This window comes from Gracilinanus agilis, chromosome 3 (genome assembly GCF_016433145.1).
Source record: "Gracilinanus agilis isolate LMUSP501 chromosome 3, AgileGrace, whole genome shotgun sequence".
Taxonomy (NCBI): Eukaryota; Metazoa; Chordata; class Mammalia; order Didelphimorphia; family Didelphidae; genus Gracilinanus; species Gracilinanus agilis.
Window position 1 is genome coordinate 21550901 of NC_058132.1, and position 12465 is coordinate 21563365.

The 12465-nt window shown below is 43.1% G+C and overlaps 1 protein-coding gene and 1 pseudogene across 1 annotated transcript; both read left to right on the forward strand.

Moving 5' to 3' along the window:
• Positions 1-1711: 1711 nt before the first annotated feature.
• LOC123240843 (immunoglobulin superfamily member 1-like) lies at positions 1712-6890 on the forward strand. Its single transcript, XM_044668559.1, has 5 exons — positions 1712-1958; positions 3741-4037; positions 4345-4644; positions 6028-6315; positions 6739-6890. Exons 1-5 carry the CDS (start codon positions 1712-1714, stop codon positions 6888-6890), a joined length of 1284 nt encoding a protein of 427 aa, XP_044524494.1.
• A 1157-nt stretch (positions 6891-8047) lies between these two features.
• LOC123240844 lies at positions 8048-11461 on the forward strand (annotated as a pseudogene).
• The last annotated feature ends 1004 nt before the right edge of the window (positions 11462-12465 follow it).

Sequence of the window (12465 nt, forward strand, 5' to 3'; positions counted from 1 at the left end):
TTGACATCTAGACTAGCCTCTATCCCCCTCACCTCTACCACCCAATGGAGTCTAAGCCCAGGGAGGCAGAAGCCTATTTCTCTTTTCTCTTTGTAAATGATTGTGCCTGGGCTGCAGGCTGCCTGCATCATAGGGCTCCAGGTCAGGAAAGCACTGAGTGATGCTATAAAAGGAGGCATGAATTTATCATTATTATCACTCATGGCTCCTGACAGCACAGGTCAAGGGTTTGCTCCATGGGTGGGTACAATGCCTGAGCAAATTGCAAACAGATCAACTGATGCTGTGAGTGGCCATTTCTGGACTGAACAGTGGTGCCACTGGGATGGTCTAAAGGAAATGCAGGAACTGGGAAATTTAAATACTTGGACATTGGGTACCCCTTATCTGCACCGAACTCCTGCAATAGGTGATCTGACTTCATTATTTTGCTTAACTTGGAATCAGGTAGATCTGGGTTCAAATCCTGTCTCCCACACTTCCTATCTGTGTCAACTTGTACAAGTCACTTAACCTCTCTGTGCCTCGGTTACCTCATCTATAAAATGGGAATAATATTAGCACATCTCAAGACTGTTATGTGGATAAAGTGAGATGATATACATAAAGTTCTTTGCAAATGGGAGAATGCTAATTAATGTTAGTTATTATTATTTTATTAGTTTATTATTATCATTACTCATATAAAGAGGGCAAGGGATAAGAATTACCCAGTAAATGCCCCAAACAGGGAGAAAAGACACACAATGACTATCTGAGATTAAGTCATGAGGTCCTGGGGACCTTCGGCTTTTGTGCCAATCTTGGTCCTTTTAAGGCAAAGTGCTAAGGAGGAGCTCATTTCATTGCCCTACTAGTATGTTTGTCCTGGTCCTCTTCAGTGGCCTTTGATTCTCAATATCCATCAGAGCCCCAGGTCCTTGCCATGTGACACCTACCTTAAGACACCCTGATCTCCTTAACACTAAACCTTGAAGAATTAAGGTCCTTCTTTCATCTGTATCAGAGGGAAAATTGTAGGGCCTGGGTTTAGGGGGTATAAGATAGCTGGGCTGGTCACTACATCCTGGGCCAGCCTCTGGTCTTGCTGCCTTTTCCACTCTGTATAGTTGAGGCTGTCCAGCCCAGCACGGAGCTGAAGACCCACCATGGGACCACCAATCACTTTCTTCCTCTCCATTGGTGAGTCTCCAGGGTTAGGCCTGGGAATGGAGGGACAACAAGGCCCTTGGCTGACTGAGCCTAAAGGACAGGGAGGAGCCCTAGGGAGGAGATAGAACCCTCTTGGGCAGAGCAGGACCAAGTGTCTGGTCAAAGGGCTCTTCCTTCACATTCTGATCAAAGCTGAATGAGAGATTCAAGGGCCTTGGAAAGAGTTGTGGATGGAGTCAGCATGGGCTGGAGAGGAATGATCTATAACCTGAGCTTCTCTTACAGAGCTGTTTCTGGACTTGGTAATTAAGGCACATATGGGTGAGTTTTCCCCAACACTCTATTACCCCCCTCCATCTCATTGTCCTAACTCAACCGAAATAGTCACTTCTAAGATGATCAGGGTGGGAAGACAGGACACACTGAGATTAGTGGAGAGGGTGACTTAGGGAGGGGATTCAGGGCCAAGATCTAAAGGAAACACTAAGGCCAGAACAATCTCTGGAAATCTGGACCCTGTTCTCTCTCAGATGCCCTTCCCAGGCCTACTCTCTGGGCTATGCCAAGTCCTGTGGTCTCCAATGGATCAGATGTCACCTTCAGGTGCCAAGGCCCACTGAGGAGTGGCAGATTCCAGCTGTGGAAGGATAGAGAGCTCAGAGATGAGAGAAATGCTTCCAAGCAGCTGGCAGAGTTCAAGCTCAGGAATGTGGATGGCACGACTGATGCCAGAAGCTATAGCTGCCGCTATGCGCAGGGGCCCTTGTGGTCAGAGTTCAGTGAACCTCTGGCATTGGTGGTAACAGGTAAGAGGGTGTTGGCATAAAACAGTTCCTGGTGGGAAGGAGGCCATCCTTGATGAATTAGTACCAGATTCCTCTCTGGGGAGTACGCTACTAACGTGGCAAACCCCCAGGCTTTATGATGTACCATCCCTTCAACATTCCCATTTCCTCAGGTTCTAGAAAACCCTGTCTCCCCAGCTCACATTTTGAGAGCAGAAATAAGGCTGAAATAGTTTTCCCTCAATAACCCTGTGAAAAAGAGAGCCCATGTACCATGATTTCCTTTTTACAGATGGGGAAACTGAGGCCTGGAAGGAGGGAATGCTACTTGGGTAGGTTACCTGTTTTTTTTAGTATTAGGGCCAGAATTGAACCCATGTATCCCATCACCAATACAGGGATCTTTCCCCTTCTAGTTAGTAGCATCCCTTGGTAATCTAGCCATGAGATGTGGATGTTTCTCTCTCACATGATACACAGCAGCTTTTGGAGAAGAGGCATACTCTTTATTACCTAGCAAATGTTATCTAGATAAACTTTCCCAAACTGACAATATGCACCTGACCAGTTGTGCCTCCCAATGTTTCTTTCTGCCCTCACTATGTTTGCTTCAGCCAGGAGTCCTTCACCTCTCATTGTGCCCCAGGCTTTTGCTTTTGCCCCCTGACAATGGTGCCCTTCCACTTTCTTAAAGTTTAGCTGAGATACTGGCCGCTCCAGAACACTGTCCCTGAGGGCCTCATGTGGCAATGTCCGGGCCCTGGGCCCTCATTGTGTGCTGCCTACACCTCTCGCATGCCCTACTCTAGTATCAGGCCTCTTCCTGCCACACCTAAGCACCACACATTTGCCCTGTGTTTGAAGGCAGCCTGCTGAAGGGGGAAAAGAACATGAGTCTGGGAGCCTGAGGCAGGGATTGCAAACCCCTGACCCTCTCCAGCTCCCAGCTGGGTGACTATGGGCAAGTCCTTAATCTATATAGTTTGGTTGCCTCTTACATGATGTGAAGCTCAGGAGCTGGATTATCCACTGAGGTCATTTGAGCTCAAACCCCTGTGAACTCCCTGAGGACAGCAGGAGTAGTGCCTTCTGGAAACCTTTGAGGCTCCACCATTGCTGAGAAGGCATCAGACAATTGGGTGATCAATGAGGTCAAGAGAACTAGACAAATCCAAATTGCTCATATTGCTGCCCAGAGGGAGCCCCCAGTTTCCTCTCCCAGTCCCTACCAATCCAAAGACCCAGGTCTGCAAGCACTGTTCTGGTTTCACTGAGGGTTGGGGAGGGGTGACAGGACAGGGAACTGGTACCATGAGGCAGGGTGGGGAAGTGGGTAGAGCTCTGCTTTTGGTATCAGGACATCTGTCTAACCACACAGCCATGAGGTTATTGGGAGGAAATAGCTTTGCTAACCTCAGAACTTAAGAGAAAGGTCACAATTTGCTAGTGATGTTATGTGAGCATCCTACCTTGGTCCTGGAGGCCCAGGCTAGAAGAAAAGAGCTGGGCTCCTTGGAGGAGGTGAGAAAAGGAGCAGATGGACCAGGGAGATATCTTCTTCCCCCAATCCCTTCTCCCATTACTCTGTGCTCTCAGAGGCTTCCTGCATCCCAAATATCTTTCTGAGAGTGGCCTAGGGAGCCCAGTTACCTAAGAGTGAACAGACATATAAGACTAGTCAGAGGGGTTTGAGCAGGGACCCTCAGCCCACCTTCCCCCTTCTCAGCTCTGTTTCAAGGTATTATTTGAGGGAATTCCCATGGGAAATCAGGTCCCTAATTTTCTTCCTTCCTTTTTCCACAGGATTCTTCTCCCAACCCTACATTTCAACCCAGACTGACATTCCAATAAGCTCAGGTAGAAAAGTGACCATCTTTTGTGAAAAGTCACCCATCACTTTCTCTCAGGACTACATTTTTGTCCTGCTGGAGGCAAAGAGCCTTAAGCCCCTGAGGAAGCAGAGCTCTTCAGCAATTTCTTACTTCATATTCCCATCTGTGAGGATCCAGGATTCTGGGAACTATAGCTGTATTTACTACAAGAAGACAGCCCCCTACAAAGGGTCACAACCCAGCCAGGCCCTAAAGCTGACTATACTTGGTAACTAGACTTGGGAACTCCCAAATCCCCAATTCCATCTTCCACAGATCCATTATGGGGACAACAAAAAATCCTAAAAATTCTAAATGAATTGTTTGAGGGAGGCTGGAGGAAACCCCGGAGTCCTTTTGTTCCACACAGACCCAACTCTGGGCTCCAGGATAATGGGGGTATTCACCTTAAGACAGACTCAGATAAGAAAGTGAGAAGAGAGGTTAGATTTCCATTGCCCCTTTCTCTAAGGAGTCAGGGGAGGGAGCCTAGAAACAACCTCTGCCCTCCACCTCTCATATCCCTTTCTATTCAGGAACACTCCCCAAGCCAACCCTGTGGACACTTTCTGGCCTTGTAGTGATTCCAGGGACCAATATCACTTTCTGGTGCTCCAGACCCAAGCTGTCTTTCCTTAAAGAGGTGACTTTCATTCTATGGAAGCCATGGACCAGGACATACTTAAATGCCCAGAGCTCAGGAGAACTCTGGACCAGCTTCGTCCTCCCTTCTGTCAGACCTGAGGATACTGGGAGCTACAGTTGTACTTACAAGGAAATGACAGCTTCTGCTAGAAATTCAGAGGGTAGTGATGTCCTGAAGTTGGTGGTGACAGGTGAGGAGTGTGGCTGACTCCCAGAATAACTAACTCAGAGTATGATCTCTCTGTTATCTGCTAAGATAGGAGCTTGAGAATTCTGCCCTGGTGCCTTCAGGACTCAAGGGTTTTGGATGAGATGAAATGAGGCATTTCTATTCTGATCTAGAATACTAGAAAGAAAGGTCATGGTGGGGCCTGAGTTTGGGAGTTAGTAGAAAAGTCACAGTCTCAGGGCTGAATGAGATCTTGGTGGTACTTGAAGCCAACCTTTCATAAAATCAAAGACCAAAGTGAGTACCAGAACAGGGAAGGACTTTCTGGGTTCCCCTAGCAAATAAGTGACAGAGCCTGGAAACAAGCCTGAGTTGTCTCACTCCTTGACGATGATCTGAGCCATGGTTTTAGGCTAAGAACTGAACCTATTTATGATACTCTAGATGAAAAATGGGAGGAGGTGATTATCTTCCCTTTCGTGAGTCATCAGAGATACATGACATTGTAGATTGGGCAAGTTCCCAATAGATTCTTAGGTTGCTATAGCTAGAAAAGGCTAAAAGACTGGTCCAGCCCCTTCATTTACAGATGACATAACTGAAGCTCAGACAGGACCATGGTCACACAGAATTCAGGGCCAGAGGAAAGATGACACACATGTCATGACTCCCTGCCCCATGTTCTTCCTCTCACAGGATCTCTCCCTAAGCCCACCCTCTCAGCCCTCCCAGGCCTTGTGGTGGAACCTGGTACTCATGTGACACTCCAGTGTGAGCAGCCTCCTCACTCTTTCCTTTGGGGAGTGACATTCATTCTGCTGAAAGTGGGGATCTCTCAGCCCTTGCAGAGCCAGAGTCCAAGTGGAACCTCAGCTGATTTTCTCCTTCTCTCTGTGAGGGTCCAAGATTCTGGCAGCTACAGCTGTGTCTACCATGAAAGGATGATGACTCCCTCCCACGTGTCTGAGCCCAGTGAGATCCTAGAGATCTGGGTGACAGGTGAGGGTGTTTCAAGGTCTCCAGGGTGAAAACAGAGGATATGGAGTCAAAATTGAGAAGCAGCCCCAGAAGTCTGGGAGGGCATGTTGGTGGTTTTTTTAAAATATCATGAGGTTGGGATTTAGATTGGGGGGTCATTTTGGAAGGATGGACCAGATCAGGTAATCCTTTGAGCTCAAGGGACAGGGACTGAAGGAGGAATAACCTCCCTTCTCTAGGCAGCCCCAGAAGATATCTGAGGTTTAGCATCTACCCCTCTCCAGCAAAGGAGGCTTGGAACAAGAAATGACCAGTCAATGGAAGCATGATGGTTAGGGAGTTTTTCAGGGACCTCCCAGCTCTTGCTTCCCCTCACCCCAACTGCAGAAGAGTCCTTGAGGACCTTAATCTTTGTTGGGATTTCCAGATGCACTTCCCAAAGCTTCTCTCTCAATCTGGCCAGCCCCAGAGATAGCCTCAGGGGTCAACGTGACCCTCCTATGTCAGGGGCCCTCAAGATATACTGAGATTGTTCTGTACAAGGAAGGAGATGAGAAAATCTTGCCAAGCACCTACACCACTCAAGATGGAGCCCAGTTCTTCTTGACTCATGTGACACCCAAGCATTCTGGCAATTACAGCTGTGGCTACCAATCTGGCACTGAGGACAGTCTCTGGACCCAACTCAGTGACCCCCTGGAGCTGATCGTGAGAGGTGAGAAGAAGCCCACAGGACCCAGAGGAGGGTGCCAACGACCCCTCCCTCCCTCAGCCCCTTCCAGGAAATGAAACCAAAACTCCATTTGGCTCTGATCTGGAAACATTGTATAAGAATAAACAGAGACTGACATTGCCCTGAATTTTGGGCCCTTGGGGCCAAGGGTCTGAGCTGGTACATGAGACTTTCCCTCATCCTCCCCTGTGACCCTCATTTCTACATTCCAATTTCTGAGTTTCTCACCCCAATTCCAAAGGATGAGCCCTCTCTTAGAAACATTTGTGTCCAACTGCTGGGTGCTGGTGGTGATGGGAGTCTATGAAAGAGGATATATGGGGAAAGTGCAGAGATGATTTCAGGGGCAAGGTGAGGGTCCCTCAGGATAGGGACTTATGAAGATGTTTCTCTCTCCCACTCCAGCTTCAGAGTCTAGTAATACCCTCATCATCACCCTCAGCTGTGTCTCCTTCTTCCTCCTCCTCCTTTGCATTCTCCTGCTGGCATTCATCTGTTGTGGATCCATTCCTATGGGTGAGTGTGATAAAGACAGAGTTAAGCCCCTTAGGGTATGAAGGAATAAAGAAGTGAGTAAGGGCTGGCATCTCCATATATCCTTTTGAGATCTTCTCTGAACTTGTTTCTTCCTTTCCCATGTCTCTCTCACCAGGGTCTTTGCAGAGAGACAACCTGAGGAGGTAAGGAGACTATTCCCATAGTTCTCTGTTCTTTCTTCCCATGTAATCCTGGACCCTCTTCACTGGACAGAATCTCTGATAATGAAACAATACTACAGAGCCTCCTAGGGGGACTCTAGCCCCCTGCTCTATTTCCTCCCCCTTCTCCCTACTACAGGTACCTTTGTTGTCCTTCTCTTCCTTGGAATACCTGCTTGCCTCATAATCCTGAGGCCTCCAGAGAGGAAACCTTGTGTAAGTTGTCTGGGGAAGGAAGGGGGAATGATCTAATGGGGTATGGGAAGATGATGGTGGAAAGGAGTCTTGGACTTGGGAGCTGAATGAATTATGAAATTTTTCCTCCTCTTAGATACAGAAGTGACGGGGGAGAGATCAAGGATATCAGGGGTGAGTTATCTACTTGGCGTAGTCTTTCCCATCCTTGACTGTAATTTTCCCCACAAGCTCTGGGACCAGACTTGTACTACTTCCTAATTACTTATCTATTATTTCTTCTCCTCCTCTCACAATGTAGAGCCTCTGAACTGGACATCCCTGAACTTATTGGGGATGTTTAAGAATATTTCAATAATTGTACTTCAATGGGGGCAGCTGGGTAGCTCAGTGGAGTGAGAGTCAGGCCTAGAGACAGGAGGTCCTAGGTTCAAATCCGGCCTCAGACACTTCCCAGCTGTGTGACCCTGGGCAAGTCACTTGACCCTCATTGACTACCCTTACCAATCTTCCACCTATAAGTCAATACACAGAAGTTAAGGGTTTAAAATTAAAAAAAAAATGTAGGCATCATGAAGATAAAAAAAATAAAATTAAGCATACATTGCATTCTATACCTTTAAAAAATAATTGTACTTCAAGATTATTAATTTCCTTGATAATCTTATAGAGTTCATGTAATTAAAGGCATGAGATTAAGAAGAAATCCATAGGTTTCACCAGATGACCTGCCAGAATTCACTGGTACACAAAAATTTAAGAACTCCTGCTCACATATCACTCACTGTTCCTTCACCTTTGTATTTATCTTTCAGGTCCCCATGGCTGAAGATCCCCAAGGAGTGATTTATACTCAACTGAACATAATGAACCTGAATAAGAGGCAAACAGATCCCAAAGAATCGCCCACAGAGAACACACTCTATGCCAACTTGTACTTGAAATGAGGGACTAGCTTAGAGGTTTAGGAACTTTGCAAAATTAATCCTCTCCCCTCTTGTCTCAGCTTCTCCCATTTTCCAATTCAGAGAAACCATGATGGTTATTGGGGATATTCACTGGAGTCTAGAGTTGTGCAAACCAAGTGCATCTATTTATGATGATTAGATATATACAAGATACATTCAGAGGGGCAGGTGGGAAATAATCTCAGAGGGGAAGTCATTAGTAGTTGTTGGGACCAAGAAAAGTCTTCTGCACTAGATGGGATTGGAACTTAATTTTAAAGGAAACCAGGCAAACTAAGAAGTGGCTTTAAGGAAGGTTAAAATTCCAAGTAAGGGAGACAATCCCTATAAAGGCATGATTTTAGGAGACTATTATATGTAAGAACAAAAAAATGGTCAATATAAGCTAGCTCATAGAGTGATGAATGGAAATGAAGTGTGAGAAGATTAGAAAAGGAGACCACTGAGACTCACAAACTCCCTTCTATTCTCTACTCTCCAGTCAAACTGTCTCCATATATTCAGTCTGATACCAAGTCCTGTTGTTTTCACCTTCATAACATCTCTTGTATATGTCTCCTTCTCTCCCATCACATGGATACTACCCTGGGGATCACCTCATATCTAGACTATTGCAATAGCCCCTCACTGTTCTCTACTGTCTCCAGTACTCTTTCACTCACTCATCAACTTTATCTTTCTCCAGTGAAGGTCTGATTATTTCAGTCATCTAGTCAATAAACTCCATTTTCTTCCTTTCACCTCTAGAATTAAAATATAAAATCTTCTGTCTTTCAAAGTCCTTTATAACTTCCCTCATGACCTTTCATGTTTCCTTATACCTTATACCTTCTCTACACATTCTTAGTTGGTGGAGGAGGGCTCCCTCTGGAACCTTCACTGGTATTTGTGTGGTCCTGTACCTCCCTCAACCTATTATTATTTCAGATGTTAGTAATTGAGAGAACAATTAATATCACATATCTATTTACATGTGGTGAAAATATATATGAAGCATCCAAACAAAGCATAACAGGTACATTTGTTCCCCAATCATATGCACATGTTGTCTTCCCCTAAAGAATATAAAAGCATGAGAACAGGGTCTGTTGCACTCTGTGTCTTTGTATACCAAGATCTAGCATAGTGCCAGGTAAAGAATAGGCACTTGATAAATGTATGATTGAAATTTGGGGTGATGGGTCATGTTGAGTTTGAGAGACCTATGAGATATATGGTTTGATGTCCAGGAAGCTTAGTACTGCATAACTAGATAAGGGTGTCAGTCACAGACACATGAGGACTTGGCCCATGGGAGCTGAGGTCACCAAGAGGGAGATGTCAAGAGACTAGGGAAGAGAGTCGAGGTTCATTCATGGTTCTGTTATTCTCTCAGGACCTTAAAGACAGCGGGAAAAGAAACTCAAAACATAGAAAAGCTGAGCAGATCTGTAAACTCACTAATGTACACCGCAACACAAAATGTGACTCCTCCTAGTAGATCCTTTCTCCCAAACAGTATGAGCCAATTTAACTTATTCACCTTGGTGACAACTCAGTCTCTAATTCTCATTCTTCAGAATGGGTCAAAAGGAGAATCCAAACAACCAGAAGTGGTGAGGAAAAACTGAGCCTTAATCCCATGTTTTCTGTCTTTCTAAGATTAAAATTGGCATGTTTATACCTTATGGGGAAAGGCACAGACAATCAAATTTCCAAACAAAGGTCAACAGATTTATGATGGGATTCTCATGATTACCCCTTATATTTCACTTATATTCATATTGTCAATGCCTAGCACAGTTCTTTACATAAAATAAGTGCTTAGTATATTTTTGGTAGCAAGTTCTTTCAGGTAAAGCCCAGGCACTCCTTGAAAATAAATTTAGGGTCTGAAGGAACTATATATCCTCTAGTCTGAGCATGATGGTCTGTACAAAGTAGATGATTAGGTGTGATTCTAGAAATTGAGTTTAATTGAAAGGAAAGAATAGAGAAGTATGTAAAGATAGTAATCCCTTGGAATACAGGCTAAATGGAGAAGTGAGTCAGGAGTCAGGAAGTTATGGGGCACAAATGGTGAAAAGAGCCATTGAGTCCATACTTGCTCTTGTAAAGAAACAGAAGAGAGGGAGAATTTTAGAACTGCACAGTCTTAGGAAAAGATATAAGTATTTAGCTGGGGTCATTTGTGTCCTTCCAAAAGTCACTTAGGTCATGGACCTAGGGTGGTGAACTTTGAATTGCCTAGTATGGGGGTAAGCAGATTTGCTTGGAGATTCAACCCTCAAGAAAACTACTATCTGAGATGTTCAAACAATGGATAACAAAGGAAAACGAAAGAGTAAATGAACTTACCAAAGATCACAGGAAGAAGAAAACTCAAAGACCTTGAACATAAGCAACTAAAACAAGAAATACAATAAATAACAAAGGCAAAAAGAAATACAGCCTCCAGGTCCTATAAATGAAATTAAAGATTCAATAGAACCTTTGGTAGATTCTATATATGGACATGGCAGTCAAAGTTTAACTTTCTTCTAGTTGGGCAGGCTGTCCCTAAAGTATGAGATGGAGATGGAAAGTGGTCAGGAATGAAATTTCTTGGCATACGTAAACAAGTAAGTGTAGATTTTTTTTAACATTCATGGAATCTTTAATATATTGTAAGGTTTGTTTTTTACTTAAAATCACCAAAATTCCTCATTTTCGTTGTCAATGAAACTCACCTCACTGTCTTCCTTGCCAAAGATTTGACCTTTTTTACTCCCAAAACTCCTTAAAAGCAAGTCAGGACAAGTTTTCAAACTCATGACCTGGAAGAAAATGGATTTATGCCTAGTGCACTTCTAGAAGATATGAGGAAAGCGTTGAACCTCATATCAGATCCTGAATATGTCAACCTCATACAGAACAAATCAGACCCAGAAAGACTAGGAATTATCTTACTGGGAACCATTCTCCAAGAGTTCTTTCCTGATAAGAATTCCAGTGTATCAGAGTCATTCACTGAATACTGCTACAATGGACTAAATCAGTCTAATTCTAATTAAAAAAAATAGGTCATGTATGTCAAAGGTAAAACAGTTCCTTATCCTCTGCTTCAGAGAAATGACACTCCAGTGAAGCCAAACCAAATGGCCATATATAGAACTGCTTTGTACCACAGATCATTCTCCTTCACTTAAACTGATTTGCCCAAGTGTTTATATGCCCAAAGAAAAGTGTTTATGCCCAAGGAAAATAATACATATATATTCTCATGGAAGGATTGAAAATGACAATTAAATGTACAATTTAATACTTTGGCTAAATGAAGATATCCACTGGTATCACTGATAAATGGTAAGTCATTTTAAAACACCACATCTGTGTTTAAAATGCATTTAATTTGTATTTCTTCTTAAATGTCTTCTGTTAAAGTATATCATTTGTGGTTGTGACAAAATTAATTGTAAGCTTTCAATAGAATGTTTGTTTACAGTTTAGGATAAATTGTCATCTCTTAAAGGCAGATTATAGATGTCTAGTACTATAATGTCTGCATATTGGATATCAAAATAGAAAATTATTGTTATAGTGCACTAGAAAATTGAAAAACGTCACCTCTGCTTGTCTTTTTAGTTCATCTGAGCACGTTCTATTACTTAAATAATACTGGCTTCTATAATATCACAGCTCAGCATCAGCACTAAAATGCATAACAATCTGAGGTTTTGCTGTTGCTTTTCTAAAATTTCTTTTCAACTAAAGTGACTTACGAAATTGTGGTCAGATGACACAGTTCAGAAAAATCCACGTATAAGAGGAATCATCAACTCTGCCTCTTTACAGTTGTCTATTGCTTTGGCTTAATTATCTACCATGCTGAAAGGCAGAAACTAAGAAAATGATGTATTAATTTATAAAGAGGGGAATTTATATATACATATATATATATATATAATTTATAAATGAGGGGAATGTAAAAATAAATGCAACAAAAAGATTCTGTTCTATAATTGTAACTGTCTACTTTCATTGTATTATCAAATGATCTTCTGACTTTGTCCTAGCAACAATGTAAGTCTTATATATTTGTAACTATGCTAACTGCAAGAGAAAATGTTATTTCATTAGTAATTATTAAATTAGAAAATTATTTAAATTAGTAAATTATTTATTATGATCTTAGTTGATGGCTCTAAAGAAACAACCTTTTTTTCCTAAAAACAAAACAAAACAAAACAAAAACACAACAACTTGTTTGAGCATCTAGGAATGAATACTACAAAACAAAGGGAAATGGTCTA